Genomic DNA, 27,305 nt, shown 5'->3' with positions numbered 1-27,305 from the left:
ACATTTTTCCAAAGAAGCCATATAGATGGCCAATAGGTACATGAAAAGAAGTTCAACATCACTAATTATTAGGAAAATGCAAATCAAAGCTACAAGATATGATCTCACACTCATCAGAATGGCTATTATTAAAAAGATAAGAAATAAGTGTTGGAGAAGATGTGGAGAAAAAGGAATGCTGGTGGGAATGTAAATTGGTACAGTCAGTATGGAAACAGTATGGAGACTTCTTGAAAAATTAAAAATAGACATACCATATAATCCAGCTATTCCACTTCTGGGTATTTATCTAAAGAACATGAAAAGACTAATTTGAAAACATGTATGCACCCCATCTTCATTGCAGCATTATTCACAATAGCCAAGACTGGAAGCAACCTAAGTGCCCATCAATGAATGAATGGATAAAGACATGCTATATATACACAATCGAATATTGCTCCAACTTTAGAAAAGATGAAACTGTGCCATTTGTGACAACATAGACAGACCTTGAGGGTAATTAGGCTAAGTGAAATAAGTCAGATGGAGAAAGACAAGTACCATATGACTTCATTCATATGCAGAAGATAAAGAAACAAACATATAGACACAGAGAACAGACTGGTGGTTATCAGACAGGAAGGAGGTGGGGGGAGGACAAAAGGGGTAAAGAGGCACATGCATATGGTGACAGATGGCAACTAGACTTTTGGTGGTGAACATGACACTGTCTATACAGAAGTCAAAATACAATGATGTACATCTGAAATTCCTATAATGTTATAAACCAACGTGATCTTAAAAAAAACATAATTGCTTAAACAAAAATAATAACACTTTTGAGGCTGATCCAGTGGTGTAGCAGTTAAGTTCGTGTGCTCTGCTTTGGTGGTCTGGGTTTGCTGGTTTGGATCCTGGGCATGGACCTACACACTGCTTATCATGCCATACTTTGGCAGGTGTCCCACATATAAAATAGAGGAAGATGGGCACAGATGTTAGCTCAAGGCCAATATTCCTCAGCAAAAAGAGGAGGATTGGTGGCAGATGTTAGTTCGGGCTAATCTTCCTCAGAAACAAAATAAATAAATAATAACACTTTCATGGGGCTTATATGTAAAAGTAAAGTGTATGCTTACAATAGTATAAAGGCTGGGAAGTAAGAAATGAAGGTACTATAGCATATGTGAGGCAGTACAATATCACTTTAAGGTAAACTGTGGTAAGTTAAAGATGTATAAACCATAAAGCAACCACTAAACAACAAAACCAAGAGTTACAGCTAAAAGTTAACAGAGGAGATAAACTGCAATCACCAGAAAATGCTCAATTATTCCAAAAGAAGGCAGAAAAAGAGGAAAAATTAAGAATGATAGAACAAACAGAAAACAAACAGCAAGATGATAGACTCAAACCTAAACACATCAATAACTGCATTAAATGCAAATGATCTAAGTACTCCAATTAGAAGGCAGAGATCAACAGACTGGATTAAAAACCAAGACCCAATTATATGCTGCCTATAAGAAACACACTACATAACCACAAATTAATGAAAAGCAAAAGGATGGTGGTTCTACAAGTAAGGAGCTTGGAAGTCTCCATTCCATCTTAACAATAAATACAAAGCTGAACAGATTGAAAAATCAGCAACTCTTCTTGGATCCATAAGAGAGAAAAAGACACAGGATAAACTGCTGCCTCTAAGATTGAAGAAACAAACAGGTGAATACAGGGGTCTAGGCTTACAGGAACAGAGACTCAAGAGTTGAAACTGCCGTGGGAACCAGTGCTGGGGTAGGCGAACCTGAACTGTAAGTGATGAATTTCTGGAGGCTCAGTGTGGACAACCCCGAGAGTTAAAAAATCCAGGGGGACCCAGTCATGGGAAGGTCCCATAATATTGTGAGATTTACCTACAGGAGCTCCACTAGATTCCCACAGTAAATGTCAGAGGAAAATCCTCTCAGGCTTCCAGTTAAGGGGACGAGAAAAGGAATCACTTTGAAATAAGCCACAGCGTTCTGTTCTTCTTAACAATACTTGTCCTCGGGGGAAACCAGTTAATAGAGCCTAACTAACTGGGGGAAGGGAAATACCTACTCCAGCTGGCTCTATCTTTCCATGTGTGAGAGAGAACCAACTCCAGCCCACTCTAGCCATTCTATCCCACCTAAGTGGGGAGGAGAAAACCTGAGAAACACTTGTGAAGTTAACAGTCCAGAGGCATAGGCTCACTAAAACACTGAGACCTAATCATAGGACTATAGAATGCTTCCCCTCCCCCTACACCTCACCAACACATTACTAAAGACGTCTTTACAGCATGTCCTTTTAATATGACATCATGTACAACTATCAAGAAAAACTTACAAGCCAAACCAAAGGCAAGAAACACAATTTGAAGAGACAGAGCAAGCATCAGAACCAAACATGGCAAGGATCTTGGGATTAAAAGACCGGGAATTTAAGACAACCATGATTAACATGCTGAGGGCTCTAGTGGATAAAGTAGACAGCATTTAAGAACAGATGGATAATGTGAGCAGAGAGATACAAATCCTAAGAAAGGACCAAAAAGAAATGTTAAAGATAAAAAATACTGTAAGAGAATGAGGAATGCCTTTGATGAATCATTAGTAGACTGGACACGGCTGAGGAAAGAATATCTGAGTTTGAGGATGTGACTATAGAACCTTGTAAAACTGAAAAGCAAAGAGAAAAAAGACTGGAAAAAAACCCCGAACAGAATATCTAAAAACTGTGGAACAACTACAAAAGGTGTAACGTGTAATAGGAATACTAGAAGAAAGAGAGAAAGGAACAGAAGAAATACTTGAAACAATAGTGACAGAATTTCCCCAAATTAATGTCAGACACCAAACGACAGATCCAGGAAGCTCAGAGAACACCAAGAAGGATAAATTCCCAAAAAATTACACCTAGGCATATTATATTCAAACATCAGAAAATAAAACAGAAATAAAAAATCTCGAAAGAAGCCAGAGGGGAAAAAACACCTTACCTATAGAAGAGCAAAGATAAGAATTACAGACCTCTCCTCAGAAACCACCTGAGCAAGAAGAAGGTGAAATAAAATATGTAAAGTGTTGAGAGAAAAAACTCCAACACCTTAGAATTCTACGCCTTGTGAAATTCACTTCAAAAGGGAAGGAGAAACAAACACTTTCTCAGACAAACAAACGTTGATGGGATTTGTTGCTAACAGGCCTGCTTTGCAAGAAATATTAATAAAAGTTCTTTAGGAAGAAGGAAAATTATATAGGTCTGAAACTTGGATCCTACATAAAGAAAGGAAGAGCATGGGAGAATAAATAAGTGAAGATAAAATAAAAAATTTTATTTTTCTTAATTGAAAAATCAATTGTCAATTAAAATAAAAAATCAATTAAAAATCAATTCTGAATTGATGTAACACACAACAGTTTGTTTAAAATAATAATAGCAGCAATGAATTCAATTGTGATTCCTTATGTATATATCTTATACATATATAAAATATATACTTATGCATGCTTATATATAAGTGAAATGAAAGACAACAATGATATGAGCAACGGGAGGAATGAGTTAGGATTATTTTTGTATTATAAGGTATTTGTAATACCCATGAAGTGGTATAGTGTTATTTAAAAGTGGACTTGGATTAGTTGTAAATGTGTATTGCAAACACTAGGGCAACCACTAAAAAAATTTTGAGTATAACTAATGTGCTAAGAAAGGAGAGAAAATGGAATCACACAAAATGTGCAAATAAAATGGCAAAAGGAAGAAAAAATGTGGAAGAAAAAGAAACAAAGGACAAGGGCAACAAATAGAAACCAGTAGCAAATATGCTAGATATTAACCCAACCATATCAATACTCACTGTGAATGTCAATGGCCTAAACGCACCAATTTAAAGACAGAGATTGTTAGACTGAAACAAAAAACACAACTCAATTTTATGTTGTCTATAAGAAACACACTTCAAATATAAAGACACATAGATTAAAAGTAAATGGAGAAAGATATAAAATGCTAACACTAATCAAAAGAAAGTGGGAGTAGCTATATTAATTTCAGACAGAGCAGAGTTAAAAGTAAAGAAAGTTATCAAGGGTAAAGAAGAACATTACATAATGATAAATAGGTCAATTCTGTCTATGAAGACATAAAAATTCTTAATGTGTATGCACCCAGCAACAGAGCATCAAACTATATGAGGCAAAAACTGATGGAACTGCAATGAAAAATAGATAATTCCACTATTGTTCTGGGAGAATTTAAAACCTTCTCTCAGAAATGGATACATCCAGCAGGCAGAAAATAAGTAAAGATATAGTTGAACTCAACAGAACCATCAATCAACAGGATATAATGGACATCCATAGACTATTTCATACAAAAACAGCAGATTACACATTCTTCTCAAACTCACCCAGAACGTTCACCAAAACAGATCACATTCTAGGCCATAAAACACATCTTAACAAGTTTAAAATAACAGAAATCATACAATATGTGCTAAAAGACCACAGTGAAATTAAACTAAAAATCAATAAGAGAAAGACAGCTGGAAAGTCTCAAAACACTTGAAGATTAAATAACACACAAATAACATGTAGGTCAAATAAGAAATCTCAAGATATATTTCAAAATATTTTGAACTAAATAAAAATGAAACCACAAGTTATCAAAATTTGTGGGATGCAACAAAAGCAGTGTTCAGAGGGAAATTTATAGCATTGAATGTATATATTAGAAAAGAAGAAAGATCTAAAATTAGGAATCTATGTTTCCTCCTTAGGAAACTAGAAAAAAAAGGGATCAAATTAAATCCAAAGTAAACAGAAGAAAAGAAATAATAAGAATTAGAACAAAAATCAATGAAATTGACAACAGGAAATCAGTGGAAAAAAATCGATGAAACCAAAAACTGCTTCTTTGAAATGATCCATAAAATTGATAAGCCTCTAGTCAGGCTACCTAAGAAAAAAGAGAAATAACGCAAATTACCACTATCAGAAATGAAAGAGAAGACATCAGTACAAAGCCCATGAAAATTAAAAGGAAAATAAAGGAATACTATGAATAACTTTATACACACAAATTGGATAACTTAGATGAAATGGACCAATTCCTTGAATGACAAAATTGGCCAAAATGAACACAAGAAGAAACAGACAATCTAAATAGGCCTATATTTATTAAAGATATCGAATACATAATTAATAACTTTCCAAAACAGAAAGCACTAGGCCCGATGCACTTACTGGTGAATTCTACCAAACATTTAAGCAAGAAGTCATACCAATTCCCTATAATCTCTTTCAGAGGATAGAAGCAGAGGGGCTAGTATTATCCTAATACCAACACTAGACAAACACATTGCAAGTAAAGAGAACTACAGACAAATATCTCTCATGAACATAGATGCAAAAGTCCTCAGTGAAATATTAGCAAATTGAATCCAACAATGAACAGAAAGAATTATACACCATGACCAAATGGGATTTAACCCAGGTATGCAAGCCTGGTTCATCGACTGAAAATCAATTAATGCAACCCATCACATCAACAGACTAAGGAAGAAAAGCCACATGACCATATCAGTAGATGCAGAAAAAGTATTTGACAAAATCCAAAGCTGTGCATGATAAAAACTCCCAGTAAACTAGGAATAGAAGGGAACTTCCTCAACTTGATAAGGAATATCTATAAAAAACCTATAGCTGGGGCTGCCTGGTGGTGTATTGGTTAAGTTCAGTACTCTCTGCTTCAGCAGCCCGGGGTTCACAGGTTTGGATCCCAGGTGTGGACTTGCACCACTCATCAAGCCATACAAAGTAGAGGAAGATTGGCACAGATGTTAGCTCAGGGCCAATCTTCCTCAAGCAAAAAGAGGAGGAATGGCAACAAATGTTAGCTCAGGGCCAATCTTCCTCACCAAAAAAAACCCTATAGCTGATGTCATACTTAATGGTAAGAAACTGGAAACTTCCCACTAAGATCAGGTACAAAGCAAGGATGTCCCCTCTCACCACTGCTTTTCAACATTGTGCTGGAAGTGTTTGCTAATGCCATAGGGCAAGAAAAGGTTAAAAAAAAGATATACACTGAGAAGAATGTGTATTCTGCTGGTTTTTGGACGGAATGTTCTATATACGTCTATTACATCCAACTGGTTTAGATTTTCATTTAATTCCACTGTTTCCTTGTTGATTTTCTGTCTGGATGATCTGTCTAATGATGTGAGTGGGGTGTTGTGGTCCCCTACTAGTTTTGTGTTATTTTCAATATCTTCTTTTAGGTTTGTTAATAGTGGCTTTATGAAGTTTGGTGCTCCTGTGTTGGGTGCACAGATATTTATAAGTGTTATTTCTTATTGATGGAGTGCCCCTTTGATCATTATATACTGCCCCTCTTTGTCTCTCTCTACCTGCCTTATCTTGAAGTCTACTTTGTCTGATATAAGTATTGTAACATCTGCTTTCTTTTGTTTGCCATTAGCTTGGAGTATCATCTTCCACCCCTTCACTCTGAGCCTGTGTTTGTCACTGGAGCTGAGATGTGTTTCCTGGAGGTGACAAATTGTTGGATATTGTTCTTTAATCCATCTTGCCACTCTGTGTCTTTTTATTGGAGAGTTCCATCCCTTTACATTGAGGGTGATTATTGATGCATGAGGGCTTAATGCTGTCATTATATCACTCGTTTTCTGGTTTCCCTGCATTTCCTTTGTTTCTTGTCCTGTGTGTTTTGGGCTACCCGTTGAATTTTGTAGTTTTTTAAGAAGTGTTTCTTTGTTTTCTCCTTATTTATTTTTTGTGTCTCTGTTCTGCTTTTTAGTTTAGTGGCTACCCTGAAGTTTGTATTCAGAATCTCGTGTATAAGACAGTCCATTTTCTGATGGCCTCTTATTTCCTTAGTCTAAACTGATTCAGTCCCTTTCCTCCTTCCTTCCTAAGTTATTTTTCTCATATCTTATTCCAACTTGTGAGTTTGTGGTTAAAGTGAGAAGATTGTCTTTGTTTTTGGTGTTTTCCTTCCCTTTAGCCTAATGCTATAGTTGAATGTTTGCTATCCTATTCTGGTTCTGTTTACCTATTTGTCTCCTTACCCTGTGTTTTGTGATCCCTTTCTCCCTTTTTTTCTTTTTTCAGGTATGAGGGCCTTCTTGAAGATTTCTTGTAGTGGGGATTTCGTGGCTACAAAGTCCCTTAGCTTTCGTTTGGGAAAAATTTAATTTCTCCCTCATATCTGAAGGATATTTTTGCTGGATACAGTATTCTTGGCTGAAGATTTTTATCTTTTAAAGTTTTGAATATGTCATTCCATTCTCTCCTAGCCTGTAATGTTTCTGCAGAGAAATCTGCTGAGAGTCTGATAGGGGTTCCTTTGTAGGTTATTTTCTTCTGCCTTGCTGCCCTGAGTATTCTTTCTGTGTTATTTATTTTTCCCAGTTTTACTACTATATGCCTTGCAGTAGGTCTTTTCACATTGACAAATCTAGGAGATCTGGAAGCTTCCTCCACATATATTTCCCTCTTGTTCCCTAGATTTTGGAAGTTCTCTGCTATTATTTCTTTCTTTTTATTTCATGCTTTCTGCTTCATTCTCCTTCTCTTCACCTTCTTGAATACCTATAATTCTTATGTAGCATTTCCTCATTGAGTTGGATATTTCTTGGAGACTTTCTTCATTTCTTTTTAGTCTCAGTTCTCTCTCCTCCTCTGTCTGGAGCATTTCAACATGTCCATCTTCAATTATGCTGATTCGCTCCTCTACAATGTCCACATGAGCATTCAGGAAATCCATATTTTGTTTTATCTCTTCCATTGTGTCTTTCATATCTAATATTTCTGATTGATTCTTCTTGATAGTTTCAATCTCTTTTGTGAAATAGCTCCTGAACTCGTTGAATTGTTTCTCTATATTCTCTTTTACTTCATTGAGTTTTCTGATGATAGCTATTTTGAATTCATTGTCATTTAGTTTATATATTTCTGTGTCCTCAGGACTGAGTTCTGAGTGCTTGTCATCTTCCCTCTGGTCTGGAGATTTGATAAAGCGCCTGACGCTGGAACGAAGGGTCTTTCCCATTCTGGTATTATTTGGTTGCAGTTACAGCCTATCACCACTGGGTGGGGGTCGAGATCCACGTATTCTGAGCCCTCTGCCTTCAGCAGAGATGGAACGGCACAGGTTGGGGGAGGGGCATTTTCTCCTGTGTGCAGTCTTGGGTTTCCTGATCAGCTCTCACTGTCTGGTCTCCTGGCGTCTTGCTTGATGAGGTCACCCTGTGTGACAGCTTTTGCACCATTAGAGGGCTTGCCTCTAGGCTGCAAGGGCCCTAGGGAGTCCTGGGTGATCCTGCAGATGCACGACCCCTCCCCAACTCCTTACCTCTTGGAGCCTCCCATGGCAGTGATCCCAGTCTTTCGGGGAGGGAGTGAAGTTCTCCCTTATCCCATTCCAGCTCCTCCAAGAGGGGGTCTAGCCTCTCCACCCTCCACCATGGGGCTGCTGTGACTCTCTGAGGATTTTGTGCTTTTAGGGTATTTTCTTTTGGAATGCGGTTGCTCCTTTTTGTCATATGTTGGAAGGGAGAACGTCCTGGGCAAGTTCACTCTGCCATGATGCTGACGTCACTCCCAAAAAAAGATATACAGAGCATGAAGAAAGGCATAAAACTATTTTTATTCACAGATGACATGATTGTTTATATAGAAAATCTGAAAGAATCAACAAGAAAACCCCTGGAGCTAATAATCAGTTATAACAAGGTTGCAGGATACAAGAGCTTGGTGGCATCAGCAACATGGTGGAATGAGCTGTTCCCTTTGTCTCTCCCCCTCCAAATTACAACTAAACGGACTTCCATTAACCAACAGAGGATATCCAGGCAGCACAATAGGATGCCTGAGAGAACCACCCAGCTACACATCTGAAGGTGGTGGACTGGATCCCTGGGAAGCAGTGGAACTGGGTGAGCGCACCCCTCCCCATCTCCAGCAGCAGTGATCCAGGTTGCAGAGCCTCACACAGCAGCCAGCATGACCCTAAGAGGAGGTGGAGACAGCCCAGCTTGCATGAGAACACTATTGCAGGTAATCCAGCCTACAGGAACACCCACCATGCTGCAGCAGCCCTGTCAGTGGGAACACTCCCCACCAAGGGCCACGGCTTAGCCTCTGTGAAGGAGCCCCGTCCACCAAGCACAGCAGCTGGCATGAGTGTAAGCGGAGGCAGGGGCAGTCTGGTGTGCACATGAACACCTTCAGAGGGGTAGCCCACCATGCACGAGCACTCCCTGCATACTGGCAGCCCTGCCAGTGAGAAAACTCCCCACCAAGTGACCTCAGATCGGCCCCCATGAAGGGGCCCTACTCAAAAAGCACAGGGGCCAGCATGACTGTAAGAGAAGGCTGGAGAAGCCCAGTATGAACACCTTCAGAGGGGTAGCCCAGCCTGTGTGAGTGCCTACTGTGCCCCAGCAGCCCTGCCAGTGGGTATGCTCCCCAGTGAGTGGCCTCAGCTCAGTCCCTGTGACAGTATCCAGCACAGTGCTGGCCCATGCCTGCACAACCCACACACTGAGCACAGATGCCATGCCCCCACAAGAGCAACTCTCTGAGCAGCTGTGGCCAGCCATGTAAATGCAAAGCAGCCATACCTGTACAACATTCAGCAGATGAGACAGGATCAGAAAAACAGCTCCTGCCTCCTCTCAGCAGTGGCAGATGGAACCTGTGACCACATACTACCACAAAAGTCCTGGCAAAGGATCAGTTCATCAAAGACCATGAAGGCTACAGTAATACTTCAGAGCAGAAGGAAAATGACAAGTCTCCAGAAACCAATCCTGAAGTCACAGAAATCTACAATCTAAATGACAGAGAATTCAAAATAGTTGGCATAAAGAAACTCCATGAGTTACAAGAAAACTCACACAGTTCAATGAGCTCTGGAATAAAATTAATGAACAGAAGGAATACTTCACTAAAGAGACTGAAACTCTAAAAAAAAAAAAAAGAGAGAAATTCCAATATGAAGAACACAATTAATGAGATAAAACATAATCTAGAATCCTTAAAAAATAGAGGTGATGTTATAAGGAAGAGAATTAATGATTTAGAGGACAGAAATACAGAAATGCTTCAGATGGAGAAGGAGAGAGAACTAAGATTTTTCAAAAATAAAGGAATTCTTCAAGAAATATCTGATTCAATTAGGAAAAGTTCTATAAGGCTTATAGGTATTCCAGAGGTAGAAAGGAGCAGAGAGCTTCTTCAAAGAAACAATAGCTGAGAACTTCCCAAACCTGGGTAAGGAACTGGACTTACAAGTACATGAAGCCAATATAACTCCTAATTACATTAATGCAAAAAGACCTTCTCCAAGGCATATAATAGAAAAACTGGCAAAAGTCAACAACAAAAAAAGTATTTAGGGCAGCAAGGAAGAAGAAAATAATCTTCAAAGGAATGCCTGTCAGGCTTTTAGCAGATTTCTCAGCAGAAAGCTTACCAGCTAGGACAGAATGGAATGACATATTCAAAATACCGAAAGACAAAAACTTTCAGCCAAGAATACTTTATTCAGTCAAACTATCCTTCAGATATGATGGAGACATAAAAGCTTTCCCAGATAAACAAAAGCTGAGGGAGTTCATCACCACTAGACCTCCCTTACAAGAAATGATGAAGGAAGCCCTCATAGCCAAAACAAAAAAGGAAAAGTTTTACAAAGCTTTGAGCAAGGAGATACACAAAATCAGAAAATTGCAGCTCTCTATCAGAAAAGGTTAGCAAACACTTAATTATAATGTAAAAGATAAAGGGAAGTAAAGCATCAAAAATAACTATAAATACTTCAATTTAGTCACAAACTCACAACAGAAAATAGATAATTTGTGACAAAAATAACTCAGAAGGGGAAGAGGAAAGGGATGGAGCCTGCCTAGGCTACTGGAGATAAGAAGCTATCGGAAAATGGACTATCTCATCTATGAGATCTTTTATACAAACCTCATGGTAACCACTGAACAAAAAATCAGAGAAGAGCCACAAATCATAAATAAAGAGAAAACTGATAAAACCATCACAGAAAACCACCAAACTGAAAAGGCATTCAGAAATACAAAGGAAGAGAAACAATGGGAATATATAACCACCAGAAAACAAGAGATAAAATGGCAGTATTAAGCGCTTGTATATCAATAATCACTCTAAATGTGAATGAATTGAATTATCCAATCAAAAGACACAGAGTGGCTAGATGGATTAAAAAACAAGACCCAGCAATACGCTGCCTCCAGGAAACATCTCTCAGCTCTAAAGACAAACAGAGGCTCAGAGTGAAGGGATGGAAGATGATACTCCAAGCAAATGTCAAAAAAAGAAAGCAGGCATTGCCATACTTAGATCAGACAAAGCAGACTTCAAGACAAAAAAGACAATGAGAGACAAAGAGAGGCAGTATATAATGATAAAAGGGACATTCCACCAAGAGGACATAACACTTATGAATATATATGCGTCTAACACAGGGGCACCAAAATATATAAAGCAACTATTAACAGACCTAAAGGGAGAAATTGACAGCAACACAATAACAGTAGGGGACCTTAACACCCCACTTACCTCAATGGATAGACCATCTGGACAGAAAGTCAACAAGGAAATAATGGACTTGAAACACTAGAAGAGATGGATTTCATAGATATATTTGGAGCAGTCCGTCCACAACCAGCAGAATACACCTTCTCAAGTGCAATGGAACAGTCTCAAAGATAGACTACATAAACAAAGCAAGCTTCAAAAAAGTTAAGAAGATTGAAATCAAATCAAGCATATTTTCTTACCACAGTGCTATGAAACTAGAAATCAATTACAAAAAAAAGATGAGAAAGTCATAAACACGTGGAGACTAAACAACATGCTACTGAACAATTATTGGATCAATGAAGAAATAAAGGAAAAATAAAAAATACCTGAAGACATTAAAATGAAAATACAACATACCACCTCTTATGGCATGCAACAAAAGTGGTTCTAAGAGGGAAATTTAAAGCAGTACAGGTCCACCACAATAAACAAGAAAAATCTCAAATAAGTAATTTTAAACTACACCTAACAGAACTGGACAAAGAAGAAACAAAGCCCAAAGTCAGCAGAAGCAGGGAAATGATAAAAATTAGAGCAGAAATAAATGAAATAGAGGCTAAAAAAAAAACAGTAGAAAGGATCAATGAAACCAAGAGCTGTTTCTTTGAGAAGATAAACAAAATTGACAAACCCTTAGCCAGACTTACTAAGAAAAAAAGAGAGAAGTCTCAAATATATAAAATTAAAAATGAAAGAGGATAAATTACAATGGATATCACAGAAATACAAAGGATTATAAGAGAATACTATTAAAAATTATATGCCAACAAATTGGACAACCTAGAAGACAAGGATAAATTCTTAGACTCATACAACCTCCCAAAATTGAATCAAGAAGACATAGGGAATCTGAATAGACCAGTTACAAGTAAAGAGATTGAAACAGTAATCAAAAACCTCCCAAAAAACAAAAGTCCAAGACCAGAAGGCTTCTCTGGAGAATTCTACCAAACATTTAAAGAAGATTTAATATGTAACCTTCTCAAACTATTCCAAAAAATTGAAGAAGATGGAATGCTTCCTAACTCATTCTATGAGGTCAACATTACCCTGATAACAAAACTAGACAAGAACAACACAAAGAAGGAAAATTACAGGCCAATATCACTGATGAACATAGATGCAAAAATTCTCAACAAAATATTGGCAAACCTAATACAGCAATGCATTAAAAGGATCACACACCACCATCAAGTGGGATTTATACCAGGGACACAGGAATGGTTCAACATCTGCAAATCAAACAATGTGATACACCACATTTACACAGTGAGGAATAAAAATCACATGATCATCTCAATAGATGCAGAGAAAGCATTTGACAAGATCCAACATCCATTTATGATAAAAACTCTCAGTAAAATGAGTACAGAAGGAAAGTACCTCAACATAATAAAGGCCATATATGACAAACCCACTGCCAACATCATACTCAATGGTAAAAAAATGAAAGCCATCCCTCTGAGAACAGGAACAAGACAAGGGTGCCCACTCTCACCACTCTTATTCAACATAGTACTGGAGGTTTTAGCCAGAGCAATTAGGCAAGAAAAAGAAATAAAAGGTACCCAAATTGGAAAGGAAGAAGTGAAACTCTTGCTCTTTGCAGACAACATGATTCTATATATAGATTACCCTAAAGAATCCACCAGAAAACTATTAGAAATAATCAACAACTACAGCAAAGTGGCAGGGTACAAAATCAACTTGCAAAAATCAGTTGCATTTCTACATATAAACAACAGTCTAGCAGAAAGAGAAGTCAAGAATACAATCCCATTTACAATCACCACGAAAAGAATACAGTATCTAGGAATAAATTTAACCAAGAAGGTGAAAGACCTATACACTGAAAATAATAAGACATTATTGAAAGAAATCGAAGAAGACATAAAGAAATGGAAATATATTTCATGCTCATGGATTGGAAGACTAAACATAGTTAAAATGTCCATATTACCTAAAGCAATTTACTGATTAAATGCAATCTCCATCAGAATCCCAATAACATTCTTCATAGAAATAGAACAAAGAATCCTAAAATTTATATGGAACAACAAAAGCCCCTGAATAGCCAAAGCAATCCTTAGAAAAAAGAACAAAGTTGGAGGCATCACAATCCTTGACTTCGAAATATACTACAAAGCTATAGTGATCAAAATATCATGGTACTGGCACAAAAACAGACACACACATCAATGGAACTGAATTGAAAGCCCAGAAATAAAACCACACATCTATGGACAACTAATGTTCAACAAAGGAGCCAAGAACATACAATGGAGAAAGGAAAGTCTCTTCAATAAATTTTATTTGCTGGGAAAACTGGACCGCCACGTGCAAAAGAATGAAAGTAGACCATTATCTTACACCATACACAAAAATTAACTCAAAATGGATTAAAGACTTGAATGTAAGACCTGAAACCATAAAACTCCTAGAAGAAAATATACGCAGTACACTCTTTGACATCAGTCTTTGCAGTATCTTTTCGAATGCCATGTCTACTCAGGCAAGGGAAACAAAAGAAAAAATAAACAAATGGGACTTCATCAGACTAAAAAGCTTCTGCAAGGCAAAGCAAACTAGGAACAAAATGAAAAAACAACCAACTAACTGGGAGAAAGTATTTGTAAATCATATATCTGACAAGGGGTTAATTTACAAAATATATAAAAAACTCATATAACTCAACAACAAAAAACAAACAATCTAATAAAAAAAATGAGCAGAGGATATGAACAGATATTTTTCCAAAGAAGATTTACAGATGGTAAAACAGGCACATGAAAAGACATTCAATATCACTAATTATTAGGGAAATGCAAATCAAAACTACAATGAGGTATCACCTTACACTGGTCAGAATGGCTATAGTTACCAAGACAAAAAATAACAAATGTTGGAGAGGGTATGGAGAAAAGGGAACCCTCACACGCTGCTAGTAGCACTGCAAACTGGTGCAGCCACTACGGAAAACACTATGGAGATTTCTCAAAAAATTGAAAATAGAAATACCATACGATTGAGCTATCCCACTACTGTGTATATTTATCCAAATAACTTGAAATCAACAATTTAAAGAGATTTATGCACCCCTATGTTCATTGCATCATCATTCACAATAGCCAAGACGTGGAAGCAACCCAAGTGCCCATGAACTGATGATTAGATAGAGAAGATGTGGTATATATACACAATGGAATACTACTCAGCCATAAAAAAGACAAAACCATCCCATTCACAACAACATGGATAGACCTTGAACATATGATGTTAAGTGAAATAAGCCAGACAGAGAAAGACAAACACCATATGATTTCACTCATATGTGGAAAGTAAACAAACACATGGATAAAAAGAACAGATTAGTGGTTACCAGAGGGGAAGGGGTGAGGGGTGGGCGAAAGTGGTGAAGGGGCACATGTGTATGGTGACAGATAAAAACGAGTCTATTGGTGGTAAGCATGATGCAGTCTATACGAAACTGATATATAATATGCACCTGAAATTACAAAGCTTATAAACCAATATGATTTCAATAAAATAATTGAAAAAAAAAAGAAATGTAAAGGACTTGGAATAGCCAAAACAATTGAAAAAAGAAAAACAAAGTTAGAGAGCTAACACTATCTGATTTCAAGAATTATTACAGTGCCACATTATTCAATACTGTATGATACTGGCATAAAAGAGACAAGTAGATCAATGGAACAGTATAGAAAATCCAGACACAAACCCATACACACACACACACACACACACACACACACACACATATATACACATGAATAACTGTTTTTCAACAAAGGTATGAATGCAATACAGTGGAGAAAGAATTGTCTTTCAACAAATGGTGCTAGAATAATTAAATGTCCATATGCAAAAAAATTAAGTTGAATCCATATTTCACATCACATACAAAACTTAACTCACAGACATGTATAAAACTTTAAACTATAAAATTTCTAGAAGAAAACATAGGTGAAAATCTTTGTGACCTTGGGTTAGGCAAAGATTTCTTAGATATGAAAACAAAGGCACTCTCCATTAAAAAAAAAATTGACAAGTTGAACTTCATCAAAGCTAAAAACTTATGTTTTTCAAATGATAGTTTCACAGGAAACTACATATTGTAGGATTTCATTTATACAGAATGCCCAGAAAAGGCAACTCTAGAGACAGGAAGTAGATTAGTATTTGGCTGGGACCAGTGGTGAGAACAGGGCTTAAGTGTAAGTGGGCATGAGGGATCTTACAGGGAGATGAAAATGTTCTAAAACTAACATATGGTGATAACTATACTACTCCATAAATTTACTAAAAATCACTGAATTGTAAACTTGAAATGGGTGAATTTTATGACTTGTAAAATATACCACAAAAAGTTTGTTTTTTCATTTTTTTAAAAAGATAGTGGAATGGATGAAAAGACAAGGTTCAGACTGGGAAAATGTCTCTCAAAGTATATATCTGGTAAAGGATTTGCATCCAGATTATATAAAAAACTCAAAATCTACAATAAGAAAATCAAGCAATTTTTTAAAATGGGCAAAAGATTCGAACAGATACATCACCAAAGAAGATATACAAATGGCAAAAAAAAAAAAAAAAAATGAAAATGTCATCAATATCATTAGTCATTAGGGAAATGCAAATTAAAACCATAATAAGATATCACTTCATACCTATTAGAATGGTTAAGATTAAAAGACTGACCATACTAAATGTTGAATGTAGAGAAAGTACAACTCTCAAACACTGTTGGTATAAATGTAAAATGGTACAATCACTTTGGAAAACAGTGGCAATTTCCACTCCTAACTATTTACCCAAGAGAAAAGGAAATATACATTCATACTGTTAAAGAAAAAATTATTCTGATACTTGTTAAAACAATAAGGAATACTTTACTCAAGACTATTGCAACAGAGCAGAGAGACCAGGCTCAATTCCAAATACAGTAAAGGCAGTTGGGGATTTATAGCCAATGAGCAGAGTAAGGGCATCAGTGGTTAGGAAATTACATCAAGGGTAAGGGGATTCTTGCTAAACTGACCTGTGATATTGTGATTTATAGCAGGAAATATATATTTGTTCTTCATGACTGTTTCTGGCACAGAGCTCCTAAAACCTCTGGAATTTCCTAAGGGATGAAAGCAAGGAAGGTGTCTTTTGCTATGTTAATGAAGTCACCTTCGGACTGCACCTAAGGATGAGGACTGGTTGCCCAGGGAACCAACCATGTGATTAGAGGGTTGGAACTTTCAGGCCCACCTCTGAACTCCAGGGAGGGAAAAGGGACTGGAGACTGAATCAATAGCCAATAGTCAACGACTTAATCAATCATACCTATGTAACAAAGCCTCCATTAAAAAAGCCTCCAAAAGGACAGGGTTTGGAGAGCTTCTGGGTTGGTGAACATGTGGAGATTTGGGGATAGTGGAATGTTGGGAGAAAGCATGGAAGTTCCGTGCCCTTTCACCATAGTTTGCCTTATGCATCTCTTCCATCTGTCTGTTCCTGAATTATATCCTTTTATAATAAACCGGTAATCCAGTAATTAAAATGTTTCTCTGAGTTCTGTGAGCCGCTCTAGCAAATTAATGGAACTGAAGGAGGGGGTCATGGGAATCTCCAATCGGTAGCCAGTCAGTCAGAAGCACAGGTAACAACCTGGGCTTGTGATTGTCATTGAAGTTAGGGGTGGTCTTCTGGGACTGAGCCCTTTACCTTTGGAATCTGATACTATCTCTGGGTAGACAGTGTCAGAATTGAGTTGAATTCTAGGACACCCAGCTGGTCTCTGCAGCATTGCTTGTTGGGGGTGTGGAGAAATTGCCTCCTCTACACACACACATGTTATTGGGTCTAGGAACCCAATTAGACCTAATAGGACAAGGTGCTAAAGGCAGGCCAGGGTAATAAGATATCGGGATGGAAGATTCTCTCTAAAGTGACTTCACAGAATTCTTGCTAAAACTGTACTCAGCAAGTCCCAGTTTAACGCCTAGGTGAGAAGAGGGCTCAAAGGATGCTAACTAAAGTTTGATCGAGGAGAGAGTCCTTGTCAATACAAATACTTGTACATGAATAGCAACTAAGCAACCCAAATGTCCAAAAACAGGTGAATGGATAAACAAATTTTGGTGTACCATACAATGAAATACTACTTAGCAATAAAAAGGAACAAACTACTGATACACTCAGCAACATAAATGAATCTCAGAAAAATTATGCTGAGTGAAAGAAAGACCAAAAAAGATCTCTCTGTCTGTCTCTCATGACTCCAAACTCTAGAAAATGTAACCCAATCTATAATGACAGTAACTAAATCAGTAGTTGTTTGTGGGGCAGGGGCAGGAAGAAAGAAATTATAAAATGGGAGGAGGAAACTTTTGGTGATGGATATTTTTGATACCGGTCTAGGATAAAGCTGACATGAGGGAAGCTATACTGTAACTCAGAATGACCTCTGACTAATTCACTCACACTGTATATGTTTTACCTTGCACATAGCCTAGGAAATAAATAGCTTCATTCTGGGAAACGTGCACACTCTGTAGATTTTATAATCCTGGCCAATGCATGTACTCCCTGTAGTGATAGGTGATGACGTCGTTCTTTTGAGTTTCTTAGGAATATGATGACCTCCTCAGAGAAGAACTTCTATGCTGGTATCCATCATCGATAACTGAAAGATCTGGTTTGGTGTTTCTGGTCACTCATGCCAGATGGCTAACATACCTGACCTCTCCTTCATAGCCCATTAGCCCTGTATAACTGCTTAAACTTTGTGCTTGTTTATGATGGTCTTTGGGACATGAGTCCACCGTCTTTCAATTTTATTGACTAACTGAATAAATTCCTTTCTCAAGCACAGACTCATCTTGCAATTGATTGGCTTCAAGATTGCAGTGTGTAGAACGAGCCCTTGCTCGGTTACATTTTCCCTATCTTGATTATGGGGGTGGTTTCAAAGGTGCATATGTACATGAAGACTTTCAAATTTTACACTTTAAATATATGCAGTTTATTGCATGTCAATTATACCTCAGTAAAGATTCTTTTTAAAAAAGTAATAGTTTCCACCTTCAACTGGGCTCTCAACAACGTGCTATAATCGTGTTCCCTAGCTCTTCCATTCCCCCAAACTCCTGTTTCAAACTATTTTTACTTTCCTTAAGCCTCTTATCCTACATTTTCTCTCTCTCTCTCTCTCTCTCACTCTCGCTCTCAGGAGATTATCCCTCTAACTGCCTCTAGTCTCAGCCTTTCACAATCTGTTCTCCACCACTGGAGCCAGAATAAACTTTTCACAAGAATATCTGATATCATCTTCTGTTTATAATTCTTTATTGGCACCCCTCAGGAAAAAATCCAAATTTTCACATGGATTATGAGACCTTTTATGATTTTGGCCCTTGTTTATCTTTATAATCTCATCTCCAGCTTTCTCCTCACCACCTGGATCCCCACCCTTATCCCAGGTCACACTGAAAAGGTCCAGCTACCCTGAGCCACTACATATCTCTAAAGTACTGCCTCTCTATTTTTTTTCTCTCTGTCTTTCTGCCCCTACTGCCCTTCTTTCTGGCCCTTTCTCTCTTCCCTTCTCTTTTTTGTTCTTCTCTCTTTTTCTGCTCATCCCCTCTCTCTACTCCCACCCCCGATGGCTCTTAGAGTCATGAGTTTTATGTCTTTTGAATTAATGGAGCATAGCACTTCCATATATTCATCCTAATATAATGAGGTTGGTGACTACAATTTATATGTACAAACAAAAATTGAATTTTGGATCAAGTAGGATAATACTGTTTCTTCTAGTTGTTTAATACCCCCAAGTCCTGATGATACAAAGCGTTTTGGCTGTGGCAGCCTAATATCCTTTATTTAGAATTGTGACTGATACTTACTCCACATGTGGATGATATTAGCCTTAATTGAATTACAGGTTTCTTAAAGTATCTCATATACAAAGTATCTCATATAACAGTAATTATTTCTTTTAGTAATTAAAGGAAAAATGGAAAATACTACCTCATTTGAAGCATTTTCTTGCAAACTTGACCCAGAAACAATTTCATTTGAATTAACATATTTGCTGACATTTGGAAATAGTTCTTCAAAAGATGCTTTTTGCACTGAGGACAAATCAATCTATAAAAGAATATATTACTCTTTTGTAGAAGTTAAATGTTGCAAAAACAATTATTTTTAAGTAATTAAAGGAAAGTTGAAATACTGTCTCATTAGAAGCATTTTCTTGTGAGCTTGACATACCAACAATTTTATCTGAATTAATATAATTGCTAATATTTGGAAATAATTCTTCAAAAGACACATGTTTGGGGACAAATCAATCTATAAAGAAGATTATAATGCTCTTTAGCTTTAAAGTTCTTTTTTAAATAGGAATTTTTGTTTGTTACAGTATTATGTAATTTTTTCCTATTCATTCATCCAATTAATATTTATTAAGCACTTACTAAATGAGATTCATCTACCCAGCAACCACACCTCCTGGAATAATTTCCCCTGCTCTTCCCTTCAACATCAGCCTTCCCCAGTGTTCTGCGCTTGCTATATTCTTGCCCACAAATTGAACACCAGAGATTTAAAAATCTCTGGCTCTAGCAAAGAACTCTTTCTTGAGCACCATATCCACATCACTATCGAGTTACTGAAATCACCACATATTTCTATATTGAACTGAAAATATTTAAAACCAGACTCATGATCCATAATCTTTAGGTTGGGACTCCAAGAAGCTCTGCCATGTTGACCAGCTAGACCTGACTAGAGTAATCTGGCCTGAACCTAGGCTAGACCACATGCATGGGTGCTCAAAATGGATTATCAGCTGTGCAGGGTGGGGAGTGGGCAGGTGTCTACCCTTGCCTAGCTCCTCTTTCTCTTAGGAGGACAGAACAACTTCTCACCTATTCACTTGTATCTTAGAACAGTGTCAGAAAGGCCACATTAAAGTGAGACCCAGGAAAATTAAAATCTCCCAAAGTTCTGGAGTTAAACAGCCTTATTTAGAGGTGGCCAGCCAAGGACTGACAGCTTGTAATTGAAGGGGATATACATGCTTCATTTGGTGGGAGCAAGCTGTGGAATGAACCAAAGAGCATTCAGTCTCAGACTCATTCGGTAAGAAAATGCAGACTTTAAAATGTCAAGAACATTAAATGTTCTCAAAAGTATTTTTACTTATTAAAAGATACTAGAGGGACTAGCCTGGTGGCACAGCGGTTAATTTCGCACATTAAGCTTAGGTGGCCCGGGGTTTGCCGGTTTGGATCCTGGGTGTGGACATGGCACCGCTTGGCAAGCCATGCTGTGTTAGGCGTCCCACATATAAAGTAGAGGAAGATGGGCATGGATGTCAGCTCAGGGCCAGTCTTCCTCAGCAAAAAGAGGAGGACTGGCAGCAGATGTTAGCTCAGGGCTAATCTTCCTCAAAAAAAAAATAAAAATAAAAAAACAAAAGATACTAGAATTTACCCACAGAATGGGAGAAAATATTTGTAAACCATATATCTGATAAGGGTCTAGTATCTAGAATATATAAAGAACTCTTACAACTCAACAATAAAAAGACAAATAAGCTAATTTAAAAGTAAGCAAAGGATCTAAGTAGACATTTCTTCGAAGAAGATAAACAAATGGCCAATAAGTGCAAAATCACAATGAGGTACCACTTCACACCTAAAAAGATGGATGATAATAAGTGTTGGTGAGCATATGGACAAATCAAAGCATATATATGATGCTGCTGGGAGTGTAAAATGGTTTTATTACCTTGGAAAACATCCAGCAGTTCCTCTAATACTTAACCATAGAGCTACCATATAACCCAGCAATTTTACTCCTAGGTACATACTCAAGAGAAATGAAAACATATATCCACACCAAGGCTTGTAGCTGAATGTTTATGGAAGCATTATTCATAATAGTCAAAAGGTGGAAACAACCCAAATGGCCTTCAACACAATGAAATATTATTCAGCCACAAAAAGGAAAGAAGTACTTATATATGCTACAATATGGATGAACCTTGAAAACATTATGCTAAATGAAAGAATGCAATCACAGAAGACCACATATTATATGATTCCATTCATATAAAATGTCCAGAAATTTATAGAGATGGAAAGTATATTAGTGGTTGCTTAGGGCTAGATAGTGGGATGGAGGAATAAGGGAGTAAAAGCTAAAGAGTATGGGGTTTCTCTCTTTTTTTTCTTTTGGTGAGGAAGGCTGGCCCTCAGCTAACATCTATTGCCAATCTTCCTCTTTTTGCTTGAGGAAGGTTGTCACTGAGCTAACATCTGTGGCAACCTTCCTCTATTTTGTATGTGGGATGCCACCACAGCATGACTTGATGAGCAGTGCACAGGTCTGCGCCCAGGATCCGAACTGGCGATCCTTGGGCCGCCAAAGCAGAGCACACAAACCCAACCATTATGTCACTGGGATAGCCCCTGGGGTTTCCTTTTGAGGTGATAAAAATGTTCTAAAAGTAACTGTGGTGATGACTGCACAACTCTGTGGATATAAAACAACCGCTGAATTTTACACTCTAAATAGGTGAATTGTATGTATGCGAATTATATCTCAATAAAGCTGTTTTCAAAAAGCCCACTACAAAAAAAGTATTAAACATACAGTTACCATTTGACCCAGCAATTCTACTTCCATTTCCAGGTATATACCCAAGAAAACTGAAAACATAATTGACACAAAAACTTGTACATGTATGCTCATAGCAATCTTATTCATCCAAATGCCCATAAACTGATGACTTAGTAGATAAAATTGGTATATCCTTATTATGTGATATTATTCAGCCATAAATAACAAAGTACTAATACATCTTATAACATGGATGAACTTTGAAAACATTATGCTAAGTGGAAGTAGCCAGACACAAAAGGCCACATATCATATGATTCCATTTATATGAAATAGCCAGAATAAAGCAGAGACAGAAAGTAGATTAGTAGTTTCTAGGAACTGGAGGGTGAGAGGGGGTGAATGGTAAGTAACTGCTAATAGAGTGGTAAAAAATGTTCTTCAATTAGATTGTAGCGATGGTGGCACAACCTTATGAATATGCTAAAAAACAGTGAATTCACACTCTAGCATGGTAGATTTTATAAAATGTGGATTATAGCTCAGTTGTTTAAAGATGTTGGTATTCATAAAATAGTCACTAAATTAGTTTTTCTGGGGAAAAAACTCAGTCTGAAATATTTATTCCCCTTCCATACATTTTAACCCCAAATATTAAGTAAAAATGCACAAAAAATGAAACACTCATTTTCTGGAAAAAGTACTAACTTTTAGAACACTGAAAAGACTGTGAGCAGAGTGTTAACAGAACACTTTTACCTAGCTTGAGAAATGGATCTTTGGGGGCTGGCCCCATGGGCGAGTGGTTAAGTTCACGTGACCCATTTCAGTGGCCCAGGGTTCACCAGTTTAGATCCCGGGTATGGACCTACACACCGCTCATCAAGCCATGCTGTGGCAGCATCCCACATGGAGGAACTAGAATGACTTGCAACTAAAACACACAACTATGTACTGGGGTTTTAGGGAGAAGGAAAAAAAAAAAAGAGGAAGATTGACAACAGATGTTAGCTCAGGGCCACTCTTCCTCACAAAAAAGAAAGAAAGAAAGAAAGCCAAGGAGAGCAGAGATTTAAAAAAACAAAACAAAACTTATCTTTGGTTAACTTTCTAGCTCTGTTCCACTAGGAACCTGATAAAGGTAAGAAAGTCAACTGTGTCACCAGACAACATTGCTTATGGTAAAAATGATGATTGTACCTGGAGGGGGAGAAGTTATAAATGTGCTATAAATAAATGATAAATGCATTATAACTAAATAAATACTATAAAAAGCCCCATACTTTGGGTTTCCTTGATTCTTGTAATTAGGCATGTCCCTTGTGGGGGCCTTGGAAGCTATGTATGTGTTATTAAAAAGACATTGGATCTCTCAATGGACAAAAACTGAAAACCATCCCTCTGAGGACAGGAACAAGACAAGAGTGCCCACTTTCACCACTCCTATTCAACATAGTACTGGAGGTGTTGGCCAGAGCAATTCGGCAGGAAAAAGAAATAAAAGGAATCCAAATAGGTAATGAAGAAGTAAAACTCTCACTGTTTACAGATGACATGATCTTATATATAGAAAACCCCAAAGAATCCATAGAAAAACTATTAGAAATAATCAACAACTACAGCAAAGTAGCAGGGTATAAAATCAACATACATAAATCAGTAGCATTTTTATACACTAACAATGAACTAACAGAAAAAGAACTCAAGAACTCAATCCCATTCACAATCGCAACGAAAAGAATAAAATACCTTGGGATAAACTTAACCAAGGAAGTGAAGGATCTATACAATGAAAACTACAAGACTTTCTTGAAAGAAATTGACGACGACATAAAGAGATGGAAAGACATTCCATGCACATGGATTGGAAGAATAAACATAGTTAAAATGTCCATACTACCTAAAGCAATCTACAGATTCAATGCTATCCCAATCAGAATCCCAAGAACATTCTTCACAGAAATTGAACAAGAATCCTAAAATTCATATGGGTCAACAAAAGACCGCGAATTGCTAAAGCAATCCTGAGCAAGAAAAACAAAGCTGGTGGAATCACAATCCCCGATTTCAGAACATACTACAAAGCTACAGTGATCAAAACAGCATGGTACTGGTACAAAAACAGGTCCACAGATCAATGGAACAGAATTGAAAGCCCAGAGATAAAACCACACATCTATGGACAGATAATCTTCGACAAAGGAGCAGAGGGCCTACAATAGAGAAAAGAAAGTCTCTTCAACAAATGGTGCTGGGAAAACTGGACAGCCACATGCAAAAGATTGAAAATTGACCATTCTTTTTCACCACACACCAAAGTAAACTCAAAATGGATCAAAGACCTAAAGATTAGGCCTGAAACAATAAGTCTTCTGGAAGAGAATATAGGCAGTACACTCTTTGACATCAGTTTCAAAAGAATCTTTTCGGACACTATAACTCCTCAGTTGAGGGAAACAATAGAAAGAATAAACAAATGGGACTTCATCAGACTAAAGAGCTTCTTCAAGGCAAGGGAAAACAGGATTGAAACAAAAAAACAGCTCACTAATTGGGAAAAAATATTTACAAGCCACTTATCTGACAAAGGGTTAATCTCCATAATATACAAAGAACTCACACGGCTTAACAACAAAAAAACAAGCAACCCGATCAAAAAATGGGCAGAGGACATGAACAGACATTTCTCAAAAGAAGATATGAATATGGCCAATAGACACATGAAAAGATGTTCATCATCGCTAATCATCAGGGAAATGCAAATCAAAACTACACTAAGATATCACCTTACACCCGTTAGATTGGCAAAAACATCCAAAACCAAAAGCAACAAATGTTGGAGAGGTTGTGGAGAAAAAGGAACCCTCATACACTGTTGGTGGGAATGCAAACTGGCACAGCCACTATGGAAAACAGTTTGGAGATTTCTCAAAAAGTTAAAAATAGAAATACCCTATGACCCAGCCATCCCATTACTGGGTATCTATCCTAAGAACCTGAAATCAGAAATCTCAAGAGTCCCTTGCACCCCTATGTTCATAGCAGCATTGTTTACAATAGCCAAGACGTGGAACCAAACTACATGCCCAGAAACTGATGATTGGATAAAGAAGATATGGTATATATACACAATGGAATACTACTCAGCCATAAAAAAAGACAAAATTGGCCCATTCGCAGCAACGTGGATGGACCTTGAGGGTATTATGTTATGCGAAATAAGCCAGTCAGAGAAAGACGAACTCTATATGACTCCACTCATAGGTGGAAGTTAATATATTGAAAAGGAGATCTGATTGGTGGTTACCAGGGAAAAGGGGGGGTGGGGGGAGGGCACAAAGGGGGAAGTGGTGTACCCACAACATGACTAACAATAATGTACAACTGAAATCTCACAAGGTTGTAATCTATCATAACATTAATAACAATAAAAAAAAAGACATTGGATCTCATCTCCTTGTACCTGAGCTGTCCCCAGACTGCTATATAAGCTGCTACATGGCCTCGTATGAGGACTGCTTCCCCAGAAGGGAACACCTGATTCTGACCTGCTTGCAAGCTGTATTCCTGTTGTTCACTTGAACCTAAGAAGAACCTGGTTGGGTTTGAGCTAAATTATAAAACTCTTAGAAGAAAACAGAGGGGGGAAACTTCATGACATTGGGTGTCACACTGATTTCTTGCATATGACACCAAAAACACAGGTAACAAAGGAAAAAAATAGATAAATTTGACTACATAAAAAATAATCATTTTTGTGCATCAAAGGACTCTATCAACAGAATTAAAAGGTAACCCACAGAATGGGACAAAATATTTGCAAACCATATATCTGATAAGAGTTTAATATCCAGAATATATAAAGAAGTCCTACAACTCAACAACAACAAAAATAAACAACCTGATTTTAAAAATAGGCAAAGGACTTAAACAGTCATTTCTCAAAAGATACACAAATGGCCAATAAGTATGTGAAATGATTCTTCTCAACATCACTAGCCATTAGGAAAATACAGATCAAAACCACAGTTAGATACCATCTCACACCCGGGAAGAGGGCTATTATTCAAAAAGACAGAAAATGGCAAATATTGACAAAGATGTAGAGAAACTGGAACCCTTGTGCATTGTTAGTGGGAATGTAAAACAGCGCAGCCGCTATGAAAAACAGTATGGTAGTTCCTCAAAAAGTTAAAATGAGAATTATTATATGATCCAGCAATTCCACCTCCAAGTATATACCCAAAAGAACTGAAAGCAGGGACACAGAAATATTTGTACATCCATATTAATAGCAGAATTATTCACAATAGTCAAAAGACAGAAACAACCCAAATATCCATAGAGAGCTGAATGGATAAGCAAGATGTGGTATATACACACAATGGAATATTATTCAGCCTTAAAAAAGGAAGAAAATTCTGAAACATGCTATCACATGGATGAACCTTGAAGACATTATGCTAAGTGAAATAATCCAGTCACAAAGGGACAAATAATATATGATTCCATTTATATGAAGTACCTAGAGCAAATTCATAGAGACAGAAAGTAGAATGGTAGTTGCCAGGGACTAGGGGAGGGAGGAATGGGGAATTATTGCTTAATGAGTATGGAGTCTCAGTTTTGCAAGATGAAGAAAGTTCTGGATATGGATGGGGTGATGGTTGCACAACAATGTGAATGTACTTGATCTGTACACTTAAAAATGGTTAAAATGATTGATAAAAAATGACTGATAAAATTGATAAAATTTATCATTACCATGATAAAATTTACGTATATTTTGCTACAATAAAAAAATGAAAAACAAAATAAGAAGAACCTTGTCGGTGCTGCAGTATTCTAATCTTTCTTTCTTCTATGTATAGCAATATATAGAGTACATCCAGTGAACGTGTTAATGCAACAGAAAAATACAGACATTATTCTCTATCTGCAGTATTCCCCTGGTGTGACAAAAGTATTCTACTCCCCAGTATTCTAATGAGGAGGACAAAGAGCCAGAAA

At 37.2% G+C, this 27,305-nt stretch overlaps 1 protein-coding gene across 2 annotated transcripts in view; it reads right to left on the bottom strand.

Annotated features, from left to right (window-relative positions):
• The window catches only part of MEIKIN (meiotic kinetochore factor), a 97,168-nt gene that overhangs the window by 30,582 nt on the left and 39,281 nt on the right, over positions 1–27,305 (bottom strand). The window contains exon 12 of one of the 2 annotated variants that reach the window (XM_023617742.2): positions 19,695–19,814. The exons of the other annotated variant lie outside the window; for it this stretch is intronic. Coding sequence (XP_023473510.1) covers positions 19,695–19,814 — 120 coding nt within the window. The remainder of the gene's footprint in view (positions 1–19,694; positions 19,815–27,305) is intronic. 2 annotated transcript variants of the gene reach the window in all.

This window comes from Equus caballus, chromosome 14 (assembly GCF_041296265.1).
Source record: "Equus caballus isolate H_3958 breed thoroughbred chromosome 14, TB-T2T, whole genome shotgun sequence".
NCBI classification, from domain to species: domain Eukaryota; kingdom Metazoa; phylum Chordata; class Mammalia; order Perissodactyla; family Equidae; genus Equus; species Equus caballus.
This window is presented reverse-complemented; position numbering and strand designations above follow the sequence as displayed.